This window comes from Pocillopora damicornis, chromosome 4, assembly GCF_964200805.1.
Source record: "Pocillopora damicornis chromosome 4, jaPocDami1.2, whole genome shotgun sequence".
Classification (NCBI taxonomy): Eukaryota; Metazoa; Cnidaria; class Anthozoa; order Scleractinia; family Pocilloporidae; genus Pocillopora; species Pocillopora damicornis.
In genome coordinates this window covers 2774764-2794916 of record NC_142673.1, presented here as the reverse complement: position 1 = coordinate 2794916, position 20153 = coordinate 2774764, and the positions used below count along the sequence as shown (strand labels likewise).

The 20153-nt window shown below is 37.6% G+C and overlaps 2 protein-coding genes across 2 annotated transcripts; both read left to right on the top strand.

Annotated features, from left to right (window-relative positions):
* The first annotated feature begins 3467 nt into the window (after positions 1-3467).
* LOC113665275 (homeobox protein orthopedia) lies at positions 3468-13521 on the top strand. Its single transcript, XM_027180950.2, has 3 exons — positions 3468-3855; positions 4007-4260; positions 10698-13521. Exons 1-3 carry the CDS (start codon positions 3537-3539, stop codon positions 11220-11222), a joined length of 1098 nt encoding a protein of 365 aa, XP_027036751.2. The 5' UTR covers positions 3468-3536; the 3' UTR covers positions 11223-13521.
* A 1836-nt stretch (positions 13522-15357) lies between these two features.
* On the top strand, positions 15358-19809 carry LOC113665268 (retina and anterior neural fold homeobox protein 2). Its single transcript, XM_027180944.2, has 3 exons — positions 15358-15983; positions 16115-16284; positions 18702-19809. The coding sequence occupies exons 1-3, from the start codon at positions 15770-15772 to the stop codon at positions 19110-19112; spliced, it is 795 nt and encodes a 264-aa protein (XP_027036745.2). The 5' UTR covers positions 15358-15769; the 3' UTR covers positions 19113-19809.
* Positions 19810-20153: the final 344 nt, after the last annotated feature.

The window sequence follows — 20153 nt, the reverse complement described above, 5'->3', positions numbered from 1 at the left end:
GTATTTGTCGTATTTGTTTTCATCTCCTACCTTAGTGAGTCAGCCTTGTCTAAGATGGATAAGAGAGTTGTTGTCAGCGAAGCAGACTTACAAATTTTGTGTTAGAAACCCAACGATGTTCTGAGATCTTCTTTACGAAAATCTAATTTATTTAACTCAATCATATAGGTTTCGTTTTGTGTCCTCATCAACGATTCTATAAAACAGTTTAGAGTGCACCGTGAAGTTTTTAAAAGAAATTGCTTAATGTGTATCAGACATATTGGTTTTTAAGGGTCCGAAAATGAATAGACTGCTGTAATGGTCGAATCAGTATGAACGATAAATTGAATTTATTAGAAGACAGAAATCTTGCCACCGAAAGCATTATTGCATTTAAGTTTCGCTGACAAGTGAAAAGCTATCAATTTCACACAAACTAAAACATTCTGTTGGTAGCAATAAGGCTTGTTCGATCTCCAAGATCAATTGAGAGGATTTAAAGAAAGACTTGCTTTAGTCGTTTTAACATACGAGATTGAGATCCAGTATTCAGGTAAGTCAAACGACCTCCTGGAGTGAGCTACACGATTCTTCGTTTAAAACATTTGTACGTATTTGTAGATATATCCTAAATTTATTTCTGTGCCTTAGACTCAAAAAGTCAAAATTTAGAAGTCACTGTATTCAGCTAGAATACTAACTTTGTGGCAGGCGCAAGGAGTTGAAATAACGCTGTTGTTTTGGCGGGGAAGTAGGGGTACGATAGTGGGCATTTCAATCCCGAACGATCAAAACATCGAGAAGGAAAGGTCTCTCTTGTGCTAAGTCAAAAACATCTTTTCTGCCCCTTCCGAGATTGATTATAATCCAATTGGGCGTTAAATATACAAAAGTCTAATGCCACGAGAACAACAAACACAAAGAGACCACGTTGCTTAAACTGGAATGGGGGAAAATTACGTTCTATGCTTCAGCTTTTTCTCTAAAGCCAAACGCCGCTGTCTTGCTTCAGATTTAAGTTGTCAGTAAAATTGCTAACTGCAGCATTTACACATACCAGAACCCTCTCATTTTAAATATCAAATTCTTTTCTCGTCAACAAAAGACACTTCATCATGTTTGTAATATTAAAACTACTAGTTTGAGGTCGGAACAATGCATCGGAAATACTTAATAGCAGATTAAAGCGGTCGCGAACAGTCGCAAAATATTACACGGAAATGCTTATGAGCAGGTAAATAAACTATCATCACGTATGGATCTTTGTACAGTGCGATTTGCACCAATTAACTCGCAACGATAGCCAGAATATCTCAAGGACCACTAGCCCATAGAGTGGAAGAACTTCGGGAGTGGTTTTTGTTTTCTTAACAAAATAAGTAATTACATTAGAAAAGTCGTATTTTCATTGTTGCTCGTGATATCTTTAGCATTAAAAGTTCCTTTTTATTACCATCCCTTAAAGCACGCGGTTTTATTATGTTCTTTGTACGCACACATTCTAATAAGTGAATTTCGTGGTAATTAATAATTAATCAAAGCCTCAACCTCAAATAAGTAACAAAAAATGAATATTTTCTCTTCAGTCAACGCTCCGGTCATAACACCTCAGGGAAAGAAAAAAAAAGAGAAATTGAAATGCTGACAACCTCTGAACTAATTGAAACTTCTTTTAATTAAAGCCAAATTGACTTGGATTTCGTGCTCAGCGATTGGCATTTAAAATTTGCTCGTTCCTCTTTAATACAAACCCGAGAACTTCCCTCTCGTTTACCAGAATTATTGTATTTTAATATTCAAAAGACTCGATTTCTATCATAGCTCGCGTCTTTGCGGATTTTTCCAACCGGCCCCTATGAAAGTGAAAAATAAATTCAATTTGAAAATGGATCAAATTTCAGCCGTTATGTTGGAACTTACAGTATATTTGTAAACTTTTGCGCGTTGTACCTGTCTAAAATACATTTTTAAAATTCACGGGAAACCAAATTAGACACATTATCTTATCTCTTTCGGATATCGTCTCGAATTTACAGATAAATTAGTTTTCTAAAGATTCATTTGGCGAATTAGTATAGGAGATTTCTATTTCTGCGCAAAGAAAAACAATGTAATGTTTATCGTAGATTTCAATAAGCAAAGTGAAAGAAGTAATAAAACCATCAAGAGTCGCCATCTCTCTCGCGATTGAAGGAAAAAATTCAACATTTCACGCTCTAAAGCGACATTTGTAGAATTCATTGGGGCCTCACAAATAATAACTATGTAAAAATGTTAATGGCTCAATTTAGAAAATTTTATTAATTCTGTAGTAATCAGCACAACGAATATCTGCAGCTGCCGGAGAGACTATCGCATTTTGTACTTTATGTTGTCACGCATAAAGCAAAAATCACTCACATTGAGCTCAGTTTGTTCTGGGATTTCCTCTCACACAAGGCAGTGTTATTGGTATCTCTCAAGCTTTTCTCCGGGCTATTAAACCCTTTGTGTGTTTGCAAGCAAAGTTGTCGTCCGTGATTAAGTCACTTCCTCCTCACTGCAAACGATGTGTGAACGTTTTTCAAAGTTGTCTTGGAGAAACAATCGAATCAATACTTTTCGCTGATTAAGCTGCCAGTCGATATGTGCGGCTGCAAAATGTTAAAAAGCAAGTTTATTCTGAATGTCACGATTCCCCGCTAGGTAGGTGGCACGAGGTTAAATGCCACATAAAAAACCTTCAGTGATCGCACGCGGCCCCCGGTAATTATTTAAAAAGCATACGAAAATGTTAGTTTTCTTTCGAGAACAAAAGCCGTAGGCTAAACATGTTTGAGTAATTAAGGAAACGATGAAACAGTCATCTGTACTGAATGAATACAAAAGCGTTTGTCAAAGATCAAGGACTTTCTTTAGCACGGCACGAGTCATATTTTTGTCCTTAGCTGGTAACACTATAGGATTCTTTTTAAGAGGGATGTGTGGGCAAACCTCCCGCAAGCTTCGTGGAAATATGCACGGAAGAGGATGTCGTCTAATCAATAAGTGTCTCGCCCTGAGCTATTGCAACCTCGCAATCACGTTCAATCCATGGGACACGAAAGAAAAAATAAATAAAAAGTAAAAATATCACATTAAATTCGACGCCGATATGTCGAACTTCATCCATCGTGCCCTTCGAAAGCCTGCTTGGAGCCGGTGAAAGCAAGTGCTATCGATTTAATTAACAATTAATATTTTATTAATCACGTTAATGACGATTCAGTTTCGTCTAATCACGGCCTATTTGATCAATTATTTGAAAGCCAAAATACTTCATCACAAACAAATGCTCCTTAATTAAGAGAATTACAGTTCGCGCTACATGGCAGGGACCGCGCTGGAAGCGGACCAGAGAACGAAACGCGCTTGAAAAACCGTCGTAATTACGCGCTGTCGAGTTCGGAACGCGCCGGGAGCCGCTTGAAGATTGCGCACTGAAAGGCGAAAAAATTATATTACGGGCGCTTAATTTGCCATGCTCTCATGTTCAATTAGCACAATTAAATATTAATATAGAGTGATTTGCTTACATGCTTTCTGATCCGGTGGTGACACCTGACATAATTTTATTAGAAAATAGCACCAGGGCGCGCGCTGATTGGCCAGACGCGGCTATAGATATTAAATCCGAGGTAATAAGCACTCTACAAAGAAGACCGAAAGTTTGGCAGAATCGCAGAAGATTAGTAATGGAGCCAGCGACCGACGCGAACGGACCAGTCAGAGGAGCAGCCATGGATCACCGCGAAGATCACAGTACAACTTCTTTACTGGAATTAGTTCCAAGTCTGGAGCACTCGATCGTCGGAATACTCAATCACAACGGCGAGCTAAACGAGCAGGATTCTGGTAGGGGCTATATATATCTTGTTAGGGTAACAAATCTTCGAAAATTTTCTGCTCATCATTCACATTAACCCACCTTTATAAAAAATAAATTTTCTAATGACTTGAGTGAGAGCTTCTTCTAATTTAATTCACTTGATGTCTGCCTCAACAGATAGCGCTAAGAACGGTTGTGTAGACGGCAAGAGCTCCCCGACAGAGCACAGGAAGATTGATACTGTTTCTCTTGATGATGAAGATAGAAAGGCCATTGATAGCCAAGGCGTCAAACAGAAGCGCCATCGCACTCGTTTCACACCGGCTCAACTCAACGAGCTTGAGAGGTGTTTCGCTCGGACTCACTACCCAGACGTTTTCATGCGAGAGGACCTCGCCGCACGCATTGGTCTCACCGAGTCGAGAGTTCAGGTACAAACCTTAAAAACCTGCTATTTATGATTAACTCGATATCAATGGGAGAAAAATAGCAGTTTAAAGATCTTTTGGTATAATGAAGTTTATGTAACGGTTTGTTTTGCGATAGAAAACAAAAACGCTCGTTTCGTATAAATAGCTCTTAATCTTTGCCACTTTTACCTTCTAGCGAGCCGTGCGCAATACGCTGATCAGTTAGAGTTTAGTATCTGATTTCTGTTAAATGATAAAATCGTTTACGCCGCCACCAATTTTTTCCGGCTATAATGATATATTTGTATACTTTTCCTCCTAATCACTTTCACACTGCGGAAAGACTTGTACAAACCTTTCACTACAAAGAAACTGTCTAAGGACTTAACGTCAGAGAACGCGCAATATTTGCGGGAAGAAATCAAATTTTATTGCTGTGAGGACGATTTATTATTTTTATCGCGAACACAACAAGAATTGCCTTTGTGGTATTAATTTGGTTTTTGTTTTGAGATACGCTTTACCGGCGGTCATATGCGAAATAGAAATGGCACGTTCCTTGCGGCTAAATTTACTACAGATAACAATACTCCGTGTCATAACATCTTTGCATTTAAAAGCCCTGTATTTGTCCTATTGGACTCTTATTTCAGGGATTTTAACCGTTGGCGTGGCAGAAGAAGGCAGACCGCAGTTTTCTGAATGTACACAATGAATAGATTATTAAAAACACATTCAATAGCAATGGCCAAAATAAACCTATTGGAAATTCTAATGAGGAAGCATAAACGGAAAAGCTCTTTCTCGTGATTTTTAAAAGTTATCTAAGCTATTATGACTAAGGAGTGCAAGTGAATAATAGACATGGAGAAAGGGAAACTATTATCTCGTAACAGTGTGTCGCAATTGTCAACCGAAGCGTGTTTACATCGGCCAGAAATAATTGCTTTTAAATTTTAACCAGAATGGAGAGTGTACTTTCGTTTCTTTGGCTCCGTCATCAAGTTAATTGGGAGCCTTCTTCTTCAGTGATTCAGATACTCTATTAGAGTGAAGAAGCTTGTCAAATTTCGGTTATCACAGATTCGTTATTAAACGATGGAAATTAGCTACAACTTGGCTCCAAACACCTGTTTCAATACATTTTGTGCTTTGATCGCAGACAGCTGAAATTCTTAGTGTAGTTTTGAAAAGTTCGTTCTAGAAACCCTGCGTGGTTTTCGCTCATGAAAAGCGAATGTTGTTATCGCCATTTGCGGTAAAGTCATCTTTGGTTCGGCTTTGTAAATAAAGACATATCTTTAGTGACCAACAAAATTCTTTCATGAACTGTTAAGGGAATCTACTTTTTGTCCTACGTAAAATTGAAAAGTCACTTGTAAGACATTAAATTCTCCCCTGGAGCTAATAGCGGGATGATTCGTGGGGCTTCGCGCTGTCTCTCTGAAACAACAACACAAACTTGCTCGTGTCGAAAGAAAACTATAAGAAAGACAATGCCCACTGAATTAGAGCGAACTTGTAGAGCTGGACCGAGGATCGAATAGAAAAGCGTAATTTGAAAGACAAAGCAGACACCGGTGTTTTTGCACGTAATTAGAATACCAAGAAGGCGGGCAGGCTCGGCTCTAGAGTAATTACGTTTTTCATTTCGTCAAGTTCTTGGCCGCGTTCTTATAAAAGAAAGCGAAGTTAAGAAGTGGATTACCTCAAAACCGCCTTGGTATTAAACCGGGCACGGCGACAAACCGTGTTTACTTAAAAGGAATATTTGACATGGTTTGCAATCCGCTATTCAGCGCCATATTCTACATAGAAGAATGTAGCTTTACACAACAGCTACGGTGTTAAAATGCAATCAGGATATCCTTACAACTTGTGGTTCTTATGTTGACTTGCTCGACAAGAAGACTTCACTTCCGTTTCTTTCTCGCTGTTCTCCACCAACGCAGCGAGTAATGAAATTAAAGATAATTATTGGACATGCCGGGCTCGTATCGCTTTTGGTTATTCGCATTGTAGTAAACGATTGTTCTGAGAAACTAAGTGATTAGGAATACAAAGAAACCAGACTTTCCACCACGATTACATTATTTTCATTTCTTTCCCAACGAGAAACAAACCGACAGTCACTCAGAATGAATACGTTCATGGTAGCATTTCTATTTTGAGTAAACTGCATCAAAAGTTTGGCGTACTGTAGAGGTTTTTCTTTTAGTCGTCTAAAAAGAATTCTATAATTAGGGTCTCATTTCACCTCATCAGTACCAAAATGTGAGGCAGTGAGTAAATGGAGTCTATGTTTGAACACGAATCATGTTAATGTATACATGTTATTGAGAAGAAATGGCTTCTTGTACTTTTTCGGTTATCGGATTGTTTCGAACAAATCGTGGCAAATTGAAAATATTAAGCAGCACTACGGGTGGCCAATCTTTAGGCGTGTCAGGCCAATGCATCGAGCTATCAGAGCGAGATAAACATGTTCGACCCTGACCTGGAGAAAGAAAAAAACCAAAACAATCTACTCAAATTCTAAGCGTTCATGTCCAAATTAATGTTATCGCAAATTACGAGGAAATGCGACCAGAAACATTTGATGTAACTTAAAAATCAATTTCATTTAAATCTGACGCCTGTACTTTTCGTTTAAGTTCAACTGCTATTGACACAAAAAGTTTGTTCGCGAAGACGTTTATGGCAAAATTGCCCGCTGGAGTTGAGTTTAAGGGATTTGATGAGTTGCGACAAGTCGGACACGCGGCGGTATCGCACGCCCAAGCAATACTGTGAGTTATTTGCCGGGATATTTTCTGAACCATTGTACAAAATATTCTATAGCGGTCGGCACATTGGCGGCACGGACCTCTGTTTGCTTTAGAGGTATCGATAGGTTATGCCGGGTTGATCAAAGTGCAAAATGAAAACATCAAGTCTTTTGTTTGTCTTTCTTTTTTTCTGGCAAAATCAAAATCGCAAAAAGGAAAAAAATTGGACTAAGCCCCTATCATTGCTTAGAAGAGCAAATCTTTGAGTACCTCTATTTCTTACACCATTTGCTAAACTATAGTTTGTTAAAGTCAATTAATTCGTCTTTAGTTTTATCAATAAGGACCTGAGAGCGGTGTATATCAAAGATTTGAGTTGGTGAGAAAGTGACCTGCCCAGCCAGAAAGAACGTTACTATATGTTCAGTTGAGGTTATTAAAAAGAAGCCCCCTTTGTCGGCAAAACACCGTATTCATTGTCACAAATCCATAGCAGAGGTAATCGAAAAAATAATTACAAATGGTTGAGATTTGAGTAAGGTGGGAAAAGTACAAAGTAGAAACGATGAAAAGCATGTACACTTGCCTTCGACTCTATACGATCATCATCTGACCCAGAACGATAATATATAAAAAGTTCTATAGCTTTTCAAAGAACAAAGCGTCCAAAACATACAAAAATATAAATATTGAATCTCTGTTGGTGTATCATATTATAGAAATATAAACTGTAAGTTAACCAACAAAGAAGAGAAGCGGTCAAATTCAGCCCCGGAGGGTAAAAATCATTATTTAACAGCAATAAATTTTAACGGAAGTTATGTGAGAAAGGGAAGATTTCCCACCTTCTCTATCAAAACTGCAATGTTTTTTTTAAACTTTCAAACAAAATAATAAATGAGGGTGCGTTTTGATTCTTTTTCTCAAAAATTTCTGAGTGAAATCTGACATTGGCAGCATATGCTTCAAGAACCGTGTACAGGGAGGCGACGTGGTGTTACTTTTGTCAAATAGGAACGGGTACCAGCTCAATTTGGGACATTATCACAGCATCAATCTTTGTCATGATAACAGTTTAAGTTTTACATTTTCTGCGTTGATAAGATTTTCTGAGAAAACTTTGATTTCCCCTATTCAAATAGCAGCTGCGAATTCAAGAAAATATACGACGACTTTTTGAAGGGGTTTCAGGGCCGGGGCATAAAGGAGAAGCATCTGTTCTCGTTGGATCGTCGGTTTTTCCTTCGGGGCGTTTATCTCAAGTACTTCTCAAGCAATAGGTTAGGATCTGAGCTGTGTTCTACATGTGCTTTTTTGGGTCTGTTCAAACAAAAGTATCATTTTAGTTTGTTAACTTGCGCTGACATTAATTTTCTTTATCCTCAAATTGGAGCCTTGTTTATCTGATGGAAATAGTTAACATTTAACATGCTTTTTCGAATTCCTTAGTCATGTGTTTTTGTTATAAAGGTAAGCAGTGTTTCCTTCTAATTCAAGTATTTTGCTTTCTTATTTTTGCTGGTTAGGCCCAATACAAACTTTATCAAAATTAGCATTTTTCTTGTTTGTAGACGAAATTAAACAACCGAGATTTGTCGGCGAAATAAAAGCTAACTATACTTCTGTTTAAGCCGTATTGAACACAGAATGAGAAACACCATCTCTTTAGAAGATGTGATGGCTGAGAACTTATTCCTTGTTGTGAGCATCCGATGTTTGTCTCAGGCTACTTATGGGCCGAAAAGATAAAACAACATTTAGTTTGCTGAGATTCTCGAGCTTGTTAAATTTCAAGTGACTTCTCGCAAAATGCGAAATAATTGTGTGCAAATTGATATAATCATTTTCCGACAATGCCGCGAAGAAGATTAATTAAAAACTTCACCCATGTGTTTAAACAGCTTTATGAGCACAAATTTTGGCAGTCCTAGTTTCCTCTCCAGGGCAGAATTTTCTCGGAAAAGGAAGCAGCAATTTGATTTTCGCTACCAGAGGTTAACCATCGAGAACAATTGTTTTATATCCGTGTCATTCAGCTAACAATTAACAATCTCAATTTCCACCTCGATTGGGTCATTTCAAAAGGTGCAGTTTTCAGTCCTTGTCTTATTAAATTTTACTGTTTTCCAAAACATTTTCATGCGGAAAAAATAATTACATTTAGACATTAACACTGTCTTCATTGTTGAACGGAAACGTTTCCATCGGCTCTCTCTGGACTGAAGTGTTCCGATTGCCACTTTTCAATGAAGACAAATGTTGTATAGATAACGTTCTCCGCACGAGAACTTTGGGAATTTGTTTCAGATAAGTGCATCTGTAGCAAATTAGTTTTTTTCCCCATGCGAAATCGAAAAAGACCAATAGACTAAATTGAGATTTCATCTGGCGACGCTATCAGGAGGAGAGACTTCAATAGTTATAACCAATAACAAAAAGGGGCAAATGCAGATTTTTCCAAACACGAAATAGTTTTGACAGTTTTCATTAAATTTAGATTAGAGAATTTAATTGGCAACTATCAGTTAAGTCAATTGCAGAAATGGAAATTGTAATGTATATTAAAACAATACTGGTTACGAGAAGAAAAACAAAAACGAAAACCAAGCACTCATTCATTTGAGGAAAAAAAAACTTCATCTTAATTGTTATGGTGATTTAATTAGCAAGTAGCGGGATCGACCCTGAAACGAAAACCCCCTCTAATAACTATAAGTACGAAAATGGAAAAGAAATCATGCAAATGGATTTTTTTTTATCATAGTTCGGAGGCTTGTAATGAGTGGCAAATCTCAATGCATTAATATTGCAAATTATGGACTTCTTTTCAAAGCAACAGGGCAAAGATTGAAAGGCTAAGGCTTGGATGATCGTTCTGTGAAATAAGGTTGCCTCGGCCTCGCTTAGTGGCCGGTATAATCTGTGTGGTAAAACATAAAGTTGCGAAGTCAACCTATGTAATAAAAGACAGGTGAATTTTTTGTTAGGAGGTTGAAGCACCCTTCACATTAACTTAAAGAAAAAAGCTAATTGTATGTAGCTACTAACAAGCCCAAAAGGAACGAATATGGTCAAAGATAAAGAAGATTAACTCGGATTACAAACAGTGAAATTGAAAATTTTAGTGCATAGACCGCAAAAATACCCTTTCATAGAAGATTAGTTCGTGATTCTTTCAACGAAGCATGCAGATATGCCTCGCCAACTTTAAGTAGTTGATTGAAGTAAACAAGTAGCGACATTAAATTTTACACATACTGCGTTCTTCTTGAAAAGGTAACCTAACGGTTATCTTTCGTGGGAGTTAAAAGCAACTAAAGAGTTTGTATCACTGGAAGCTTCAGGTTCTTAACGGCCTAAGGACCGAGACTGTAGCTATCTCTGAGTAATCAGTATATCTATATAGTATCATAAGTTTGGATGGTGACAATTTCTGCAAACAGATATTCCAATGTGGAAAAGTTGCTAGGTTTGGCGTAATTAAAAATACGTGTTTCACGCAATGTAATCGACAAAATTCGGTATAATAGTAAAAAGAAAGACCCAAAGATGTTTAGATGATAAATTTCGTGCATTGACGCAATAGGAACTTTATCAAAAGAGAGACCAAGCACCTGGATAGTTCTTACGACATCTATTAACTGATTACAATAGTGTTAAAATTGTAAACTCTATTTATTTGGTTTTCAGGTTTGGTTTCAAAATCGACGCGCTAAATGGAAGAAACGAAAGAAGACAGCTGCAATTCTTCGACCTCCTGCCCCGATTCTTCCGTCTCACATGGCCCAGGCGTACAACCCCAGCCCCATAGGTGACTCCTTGTGTACTTTCCATAATGATCACCGATGGCCCAGCACAATGGGCACAGCAATGCCAACGATGGCTCCAGTCACTACTCCTTCTCTTCCTCTCTCCCCACCGCATCACCCATTCGCACAGACTGGACATGAGGTTCTTCCACAGACATACTCACATCAAGGTTCTATGCCGAGATCACACCTCAGCATGTCCATCCAACAACAGGCCACCCCACCAGCCCAACAGACCTTTCAACAACCGTTTGGCGGAGCCAGGGAGATGCCCATTTCGTCTTCGCCTTCTCTACAAGATATCCAATGCAGCATTCCTAATGGAGGAGAGTTGTGGCGTGGTTCTAGTATAGCTTCGTTACGGAGAAAAGCCTTGGAACACAAGGCGGCTTTTACATATAGATAAGTAAAAGATTCAGTAGCTCCTCTACGATATTGACAGAATTACTGTTGCAATATTGAAGCCTAAATTAGTGCTAGAGACAAGAAGAGAATCACCGGACACTTCTTGTCAGTTTTGGTTCAATATATTTACAATTAAGACATTTTTAAAATATTTTAAATTACCATTCTCTTTACGTCGGGTTTGCCAAGAGAAATTTTCACCATGTTTCTTTCCTTGCATCTCAGAAAGTAGATCATCCCATAAAATATATATATATAGTATACTTGAAGTCCTTTTTCATGATATCATTTGCTGAAGAAGAAGAAAAAGGAATCAAAATTCGTAGCCAAAAAGTGTAAGTAATGTAAGGGTCATTAACCTTGGACTATTGATTTTATTGTTGCAAAGACACAAATTCCTCCATCAAAATTATTCATAAAATGTATGAATGTTTAGATAGTTCCACATAACACTCGCTCGCTACTTTTTTAATTCCAACCCTATTCAAAATCATAGCATCGCATTTTTTTTAGTTTGTCTGTCAGCCAAGCTCACCGGCTTGCCAAGTTTAATCACAAAGAAACTTTGGAATGAGTGTGAATATTACTTCACAGAAAAGAGAGACAATTTTTTTTGAAGAGGCTCTTTCGCTCTGGGATAACACCTAAAGTCGAATTTTGAATAACGGCTTTGCTCTGTCAAGTCAAGATTGCACACATACTATCACCCCACCGCAAAAATTTCAACGTAAATGGAACCATAGAAATTCCAGACAACTGACCGAAAATTTTAGTAAAAATTTCAAGTATTTCCCAGGAACTATAAGGAGAGCTAATTATGAGCAAATTTTCCTCACAATCTCGAATTTACTGAGAAAATTGTGAAACTGTTAACGAAAAGGCGAACTATTGTTTTAAGCACAGAATAAGCAAGCTTGATGGAAGCCTTGTTCTTCTATCAGTTCAAGGAACACTTCTGTGCTAAATTTGATTTCTATGCTATTTCAAGGAAAAGCCTGCCGACAGCACAAAATTCTCATCATTTTCCCTAACTTTGCAAATAGCAAATATTCGTTCAACCCTTAGCCAGAAAAGATATTGACAGACGATAAATGTGTTAACCATTCCATCAGTCTATTCTTTTACAATTACGTAATATAATTTCATTAAGAGAAAAGAAACATTCACATGCTTCGAATTATGTTTTGGCTAAAACCCTGTATATACTGAAAGGACTATACTACAATACTATCGCTAAATATACATGTAAATTTCCGCTGGAAACCTGTATGGTAACATTATGGAAAGATTAAGGTATTTCTGAGGTAAATTCGTCAATCAATCGAGCCTTCCCACATCTTATAGACAGCGATTTCTTGACACTCATTTATTTCGATAACTGCAGTTGTCATTTGACAAATGCAAGCCGAGTTGATTTCCACGGAGAACTTTTTCATGGCCGCACTTTAAAAGGACGTTATCAAGTTTGCGTTTTGAAGTGTTTTCCAGATGGAAGCAAATCAATCGCACGAATAGCACAGTATATTCCGCGCATATCAAGGCACCTCATTAACGACTATGTTGGCTACTCTCACATTTTCCTTATTTTCCTTACATTATTTTTGCATTTATCGTTGTGCTCAGCTATCTATTTTTCTGCTATTTCATACATTTATTAATCTCCCAACTAAAGCAACTTCAACTAATAAGGAAGAAAGCTTTCGCCTTTATTGAAAAAAAAAATTAAATAACATGACAAACCATCAAGAAAACCCTGCTTTGTCTCGGTTTGATGGAAGAAGGGTAAGTCCCATCCATGTATTCCAACCCATCCTTGCTGCGTAACATCGCTACAAGCTTGACCTTTCAACTGTTTCATCTTTGCGAACTAAGTAGTAAAAGTCGTGTAAAATGTAACCTGTTCTTGAGAGAGCATTGCTTTGAAGTTGTTCATAAACGATTTGCACCTAGTCGCACAAATTCTTCAAAAGCATAGTAACGAAGACAAAAGGAACATTTTCCCGCAAGTACGTAAGAACAATAATTAATAAAGATAAAGTGGCTAGAAAGTCATTAGGACATGCACACAATTACAATAGATTATTTAATTGCTATTTAAGATAGTATAAACTATTTAAGTTCTTTCTGCCTGTTATAAAATCACGGTGCGTAGTTATTTTTGAGGCCACATTTGCCTCAGGCAACACTTTGATTGACGACAGAGCGGGTCACCAAAGACTGAGAGCTTATCAAGAGAAATGGTCAATCCAGCGTGTAATTACTAAACGAAGTCCAATTTTAAATAAAGCTTTATGACCTGATGATTACTGGCTTTGTTTTGGGGCTTAATGTCAATCCCAAGAGATTTTTTTCAATTCAGCAAAGCCTCTTGAAGGAAACTGGCCGAATTATAACCCTGTCGCTTTGTAGCTATGAGGCTAAGTAATAACCAGATGCCGCTCTACGCCATTTCCTTAAGGCAAAACTAACTTAAAAGGAGACATAAAGACGCCTATATTTCCCTCTTTCCACCGAAACCACAAGTTTTGCGCTGGATCCGGAGTTACCAAAGATAAATGACCCATTGACGAAAGATGTTATGATTACGTATATGCAAGGCCCCATTCAATCTGGAGGTTTCTGTGTCGGAATATCGTAAAGGTCTCGATTTAAGGCGTGCCCGCTCATGTCTGCGGGTTTCTTTTAAAAGCCAATCTATTGAAACGTGAGCGTAACAAAAATAGACAATATCCGACTGTTCGAAACACCTATTCGTACCACACTCGTCATTCTGATTTGAAAAGATTGTTTATCTTAAAATCTCCCCATCCAAACAAAATCCTCCAACCTAAATTTCAATCCTTCAATCAAAACACAAATCCAATGATACAATTATTTAAAAGACGCAGTTCACACAAGACCACGTTTCTAATTGGCCTTAATTTTTTTAATAACTTCAGCGGCACGTTCAGCGGAACTTGCTCTCCGGTACAATGTATCGTTGAACTGTCAACTGAGTGAACTCTTTGCCGAGAATCTTAATTAAATTTGATTTTAATTTCCTTCTTCAACTTTAAGGCCGCTACTATAGCTACACCCTCATTCTTTAAAATATCTGCTAATGAAAAGGGCACTGCTTACAATGAGTAACACAATAGTTAGTTTTCCAATTTAATGGAAAACGAAATTGATTTCGCCTTTGTAATAAACAGCTAATAACGTAGGCGCGTTGAAGTGTTTGAAGCAAATACGTGATGGATAAAATAAATAAATAAATAAATAGGAAAAAAACATGCACCAACATACAGATTGAAACGATTTTTTAAGGCTTCCCTGTTAAGAAAAATTATATGATATTTTTCGATAAGTCCTCTAAAATTAATTTCAGACTTAAATCCTCAACGATGCAGCCATCCTTTCAAGAAAAATCGGACTGCTCCGAAACTGAATTATCTTTTGCAAAATTTTCCTTATGCTGATTTATTTGACGCTTTGCTTGAAGAATCACGACCTAATTAGCATTTTCTTTTGAAGAAATATTATGTCTGATTTTAAAAGAACTTGTTTTAATTTACTACACGTGTCATGTTTGCTGTGCGCAAGCGCAGTTTGCATGGTTACAGTGTCTCCTCGAAACCGTTAGCTTTACTTAGCGATTTCAATCCTATTGCCACCTCGGGATTACCAAGTCGTGCAATTAATAGCCACTAATTACACACATTAGGCTAAATTTAAGCTAATTTCGAGAAAATCGTCGACCAAAGGCCCCGAATTTGTGATCGGTCATTAACAAGCATTGAATGATGCGAGCAGCCGAAATCTAGAACTCATAGATTTCAATAACGCTTTAGATATTCCTTTATGGTGTGTTTGCCGAAGGGTTGGTTTATCCAATATCTACCTTTAGTATGTTTATAGAACTGTGATTAGAGTAAATCACTTAAACACCAAACATCACACGCAAGCTAAACTCGAGTACTCAATTATTTGTCGTCAAAACCAATATCGTTTTTAAAACCACACTTCAAAACGTTGCGTGTGAGGTCGAAATTATTAAATTTGTTGCGAATTCATGGCATAGCGCACCCACTTCGACAATTTATGCGTCGGAAAGATGTCAAAAATATCTACAAAAACTTAATCCCAAATAAGCACTCACATCATTCAAAGTGTAATTTATTGCGGCGAGAGACGAAAAAATTAACCTAACTTGGAAACATCAAGTGCAGAGAGATATCCCGGCGTGATTATTTATTGTCAATCAAAATAAGCATCTCTTTCTTTTCATCTAATGTGTGCTCTACAGTCTACCAAGGCTGCGTTCATTAGTGATTAGTAATCACCCCTCTTGTCACTGCTAACAAACAACCAGGTAATTTCAATACAATATCAGAACATAGAAAATATTGAGTTCTGAAGCGTGATTGGCTAGCTTTTTGTTATCTAGATATCTTTTGCATTATTTCACCCGCCTTGTCCTGTTAATTCGCTGTTAGCACGAGCGACCGTAGTATTTTGTAACAACTTGCGGGAGGATAAGTTTAGTCGTAGTTCAGACCTGCTGTAGTAATGACCAAAATGAGTTGCCACATCAAGAGCGATTCGACGCCACTGAAGAACGACATCCATAACACCAACAGAGACGGCGAAAATGATAACAAAGACCACTTTCTCAGCGAAATTTTGAAGCGAAAAGACGGAAAGTGTAATTCACCCACAAGCTCTAAGGAAAGTCACAGCGACCGTGACTCAGATCTCGAAGAATCAAACAGTGAATTTCACGGTAGGAGGCAAATCCTAAGCGATGTTGATTTAAAATGAATGTTTCGTTTATTTACGCAGCCACGGACTGTCAAAACAATCTACTTTTAATTGAGTAATCTAAACAACAACTGTTTTTTTCCTTCTCAACAGATGAATTCACTGAGGAGTCGTCAAAAAAGAAACACAGGAGAAATCGCACGACTTTCACCACATTTCAACTCCACGAACTTGAACGAGCGTTTGAAAAATCGCACTACCCCGATGTGTACACAAGGGAAGAACTCGCTCTTAAAATTGACCTTCCCGAGGTTCGGGTACAAGTAAGTAGAAACATTTGATTTTGCCTAATTTCTTTATTATGTTTGTAAGTAGAATTCATTACGAAATTTAGATATCGCTTTACCTTTGTTAGCTTTCTTACTGAGCCAATGAATCAAACTGTTTTCATTTTAATAAACAGAGTCTGCGGTTTATTTTCCCTGCGGCGGTTCGGATGCCTGACGAATTCTTTTTAATGGTTATTTTCAGTAATTTTCAGCTGCCGGTTCCGTATGATATTAGAAAAATCAAATCAACCACGTCTTTGTCGCTCCGATGAGAAAAAAAAAGACAAGAAAAAGAATAGATCTTTTCTTCGAAATCACGAAACAGCGGAACGGGACATATTGTTTTGTACGTGTTTTGTCTTTCTTTGTGTCTTTTTCCGTCTCCTTTGCCGATTATGAAGTTGATTAAGTCCGTACACACCACGTTGCTGTAGTGTGAGTCCAGTCATTACTTATTAGGAAACTGTTACTTGATACCAACCAAATTACACCAAAAACTTCAAACAAAAACAGACCTTGAAGTTTCATACTTTGTCTGGAAAAGACCCACTCATTATAAACGAACATTAACGGAAAACAGGCCCATAATAGACAGGAAGATGGTTCTAATACTAACAACAACCAAATATTCACAAACTAAGCACACTAGGCTAGTGACTCCACAACCTAATACTTTTCCCTCAAACAAACTTAACTATCACGATTCAGTTCCGTAACGAGGAAATATTTCGCTAGTTGTATTACTTACTCTCAATCAAGCCACTGCAATTTCTGTTTGGCCCTACATCTCTGATAATGACAAAAAAGCCATTAGTGAGTGAAACCTATTGCAGACACTTATTCCTTAATAATACGCTTTTTCAGAAGTGAAAACAATGGTACACATAACAGGACAACGATAAGCGTGTGAAAAACGCATTCTCCGACCGTGGCAAGAAAAATAGTTTACAGAAGGCGTCAAAATTAGAATACAACCCTAATTAAACTGTCATCCGAGGCTTTGTGTTAGATTCGATGGACCAGGTTTAAAGAAAATATTCTTAGACAGCTCGCTTGAAAGACGCATGGCCTGCGAGAGAATTTTGAGCGCCATGAAAAAAGTTGGCGGAGTCAACACGTTCCTGTATTGTATAGCGCTACAAAGTTTGAAATCTTGGCCAGGACAAAAAGTAAGATCGTCAGAATTTGTTAGAGCAAGGTGTATCTGTAGCCAAAAATAAAATTAAATCAGTTCTGAGCTGATAACGTTTCCTTTGACTGAACGCTTCCACGCCAAAAGCGTCACCAGACCTAGAAAATTGCGGTTATTTTAATTGCAGTGACATTAAATGCATGTATGGTTTTTCTCTTTATCTCTTACAGCACAATGTGAAGACTGTTTTAATTTCCTGCAAATTTTCAATTTAAACTTTATCTCTTTGCTAATTGGGGAAGAACAATAGTGAAACTCGCGATGGCAAACATATGCACAGAGGATAGAAAACACCATTTCGATGACATTAATCTTAAAGTCTCAGCAAGTTCCCTAGCAGTCAAATTTACGGTAACCAGTCCAAAGATTGAGAAAGAAGCAGTCTCGATACCATAAATTCACCTTCCGTTAGTGGCGTTAAAGAAGATTGTAGTAATTGTTGTCTAACCATAAGCTAAATATTTTATGCTCCGTTTGTGTAAAAGACACAAATAATTATCGCTATCTGCACGCACCCATCACCTGTGTCTGTTTTTATTACATCCGATCGAGTAACAAAGCACGCATATTTAGGAAGAAAGCTCCGTCGTTCTTTGAATTCGCTTGGACATAATGCTTCTAAATCATCCTTAAAAAAGAAAGGTCAATAAACAACCAGGACACTAGGATATTCAGAGGCCTGAAAAGAACTGGGAAAATGTCAATTATGCCCACACGTCTCTCTTAGCCTCTGATGTGCATTATACCAATTTTCAATATGGTTTTAGGAATACTGCTCTCCCAACGAATAACATTATTCAAACTGGTTTCAGAAACGACAAACCGGATATTTTAAAGATTGATATAACCTTCCCTTTGGTTGATTGCAGACATCAAATGAAATTTCAGTATTTTGTATGGCCAAAAACTGCTTTATCTTAATTAAAAACGTTGACTACAAATGAAATTTATCTGATGGCTCACATAATAAAGAGCAGGTGGTGGAGATTACTTTATAAGTTCCTGAAATGTAGTGCTAGTTTTATCTTAACATAAAACCAGTGTAACACGTCCTTGGAGTCGAATTATTACGGCTTCCTTCTGCCTTCACATTAACTATCTATTCATAAAGTATGATGATATACCGGGATATTCACCACTTCTCTTCCTTGCTTTATGTTGGACTAAAGAATACGCGCGTTGCAAACTAGTTAATCGTCTGTACTCAATCATTTTACAGGTGTGGTTTCAAAATCGTCGAGCCAAATGGAGAAGGCAGGAGAAGATGGAGATGGCTTCTCTCGAACACATTCCTCCTCAAACAATATCCAGGCCAAAATTCAACAGTCTTCCCTTTCCCGATCCGTGGAAGAGCTCCCTAACCTATTCAGCAGCCTTTGGCGGGGCCTTGTACCCTCCGGCAAATGTTCCGACATCTCCGAATCTCGGTTGTTTCCCAGGATCGTTCAGTCCCACAAGTTATGTACCGTTCTCGTCTTATCTCCCTGGAATGGGATGCATACCTGGTGGACACTCGGGTGCCCGAGATGAGAGAACAACAAGCATTGCATCCCTGAGAATGAAAGCAAAAGAGCACATGGAAAACCATACTTTAAAAGAGTGGTCTGAAATGCCAACTGCGACGCAGTGAAAAACAATTGGTGCAGCGGATAAGAATAGGAAACAAAAGTAAATAGGAGAGAGAATAACCGATTATTTAAAGAAAAGTTTGACAGAGTTGTAATCTAGTATTTGTTCCCGTACTTTACGAATCCCAAATTTACGTGAAGATTCATGCCCAACTGAAATTTGAACTAGTAAGTTCAAATTTCAAAGTAAGTGACAAAATGAAGATAGATTTTTTTTTTATTACATCACATCAATTCTACATTAGAAAAAATCGCAAACAACAACCTCTGGCGAGAGATTTTGACATAAAAGTACAAAACGTACTTGAAACATAGTTTGCTTTTTCAATTTACTCTTACGTAGTAATTTCTATCAAGAAATACAATGCCCACGATTTTTGAGAAAACATTGGCCGTCGCCTAATCTCAGAATTGAAAATCACATGTCCGAGTTGGGCAAAAAGTATTATAATTTTCCATTTGGTTTAAAAAATGTCTTCTTACCTGCGTCAATATTATGATAGTAGTTACATTACTTATATTTAATGAGATACTTAAGTTTTTATTTAACTTTTCGCTTTAGCGTTGTTGTAAATTAGAAAGCTTGAAGCAAGCAGTGTAAATAAATGATCTGTTTAGTAGCTTCACATTTGTCAGAGGTAAAGCTCTTGTCATTTTTGGCAAATTGAATAGTCGATAAAATAAAGGTTTAAATGTGAAGCATGATATTGTTCTCTTTATCGGCTTAACTTTGAACTTTAATGTCCCTATGGTATTCTGAAGCTATTAGCATCCCTAAGAAACCACAACGGCTTCTCTGGATTCTACAGATTTAACTTTACAAAAGGCGGTTTCAGTCAAAGAGAAACCTTCTATCAAACGCTACATCTATCTACCGTCCGCGAAGAAAGCTCTTCACAGAGAATAGTCCCATTATGTTTCCTTACGTCAGAGTCTAGCCGTTTTGACCTCAAATCTGCCCAATGGCACCACAAAAGCTGTATCATTCCCGTTAAAAATGAGAAAAAAATGGGGGTAACAGGACACAAGACCACAACAGGAAA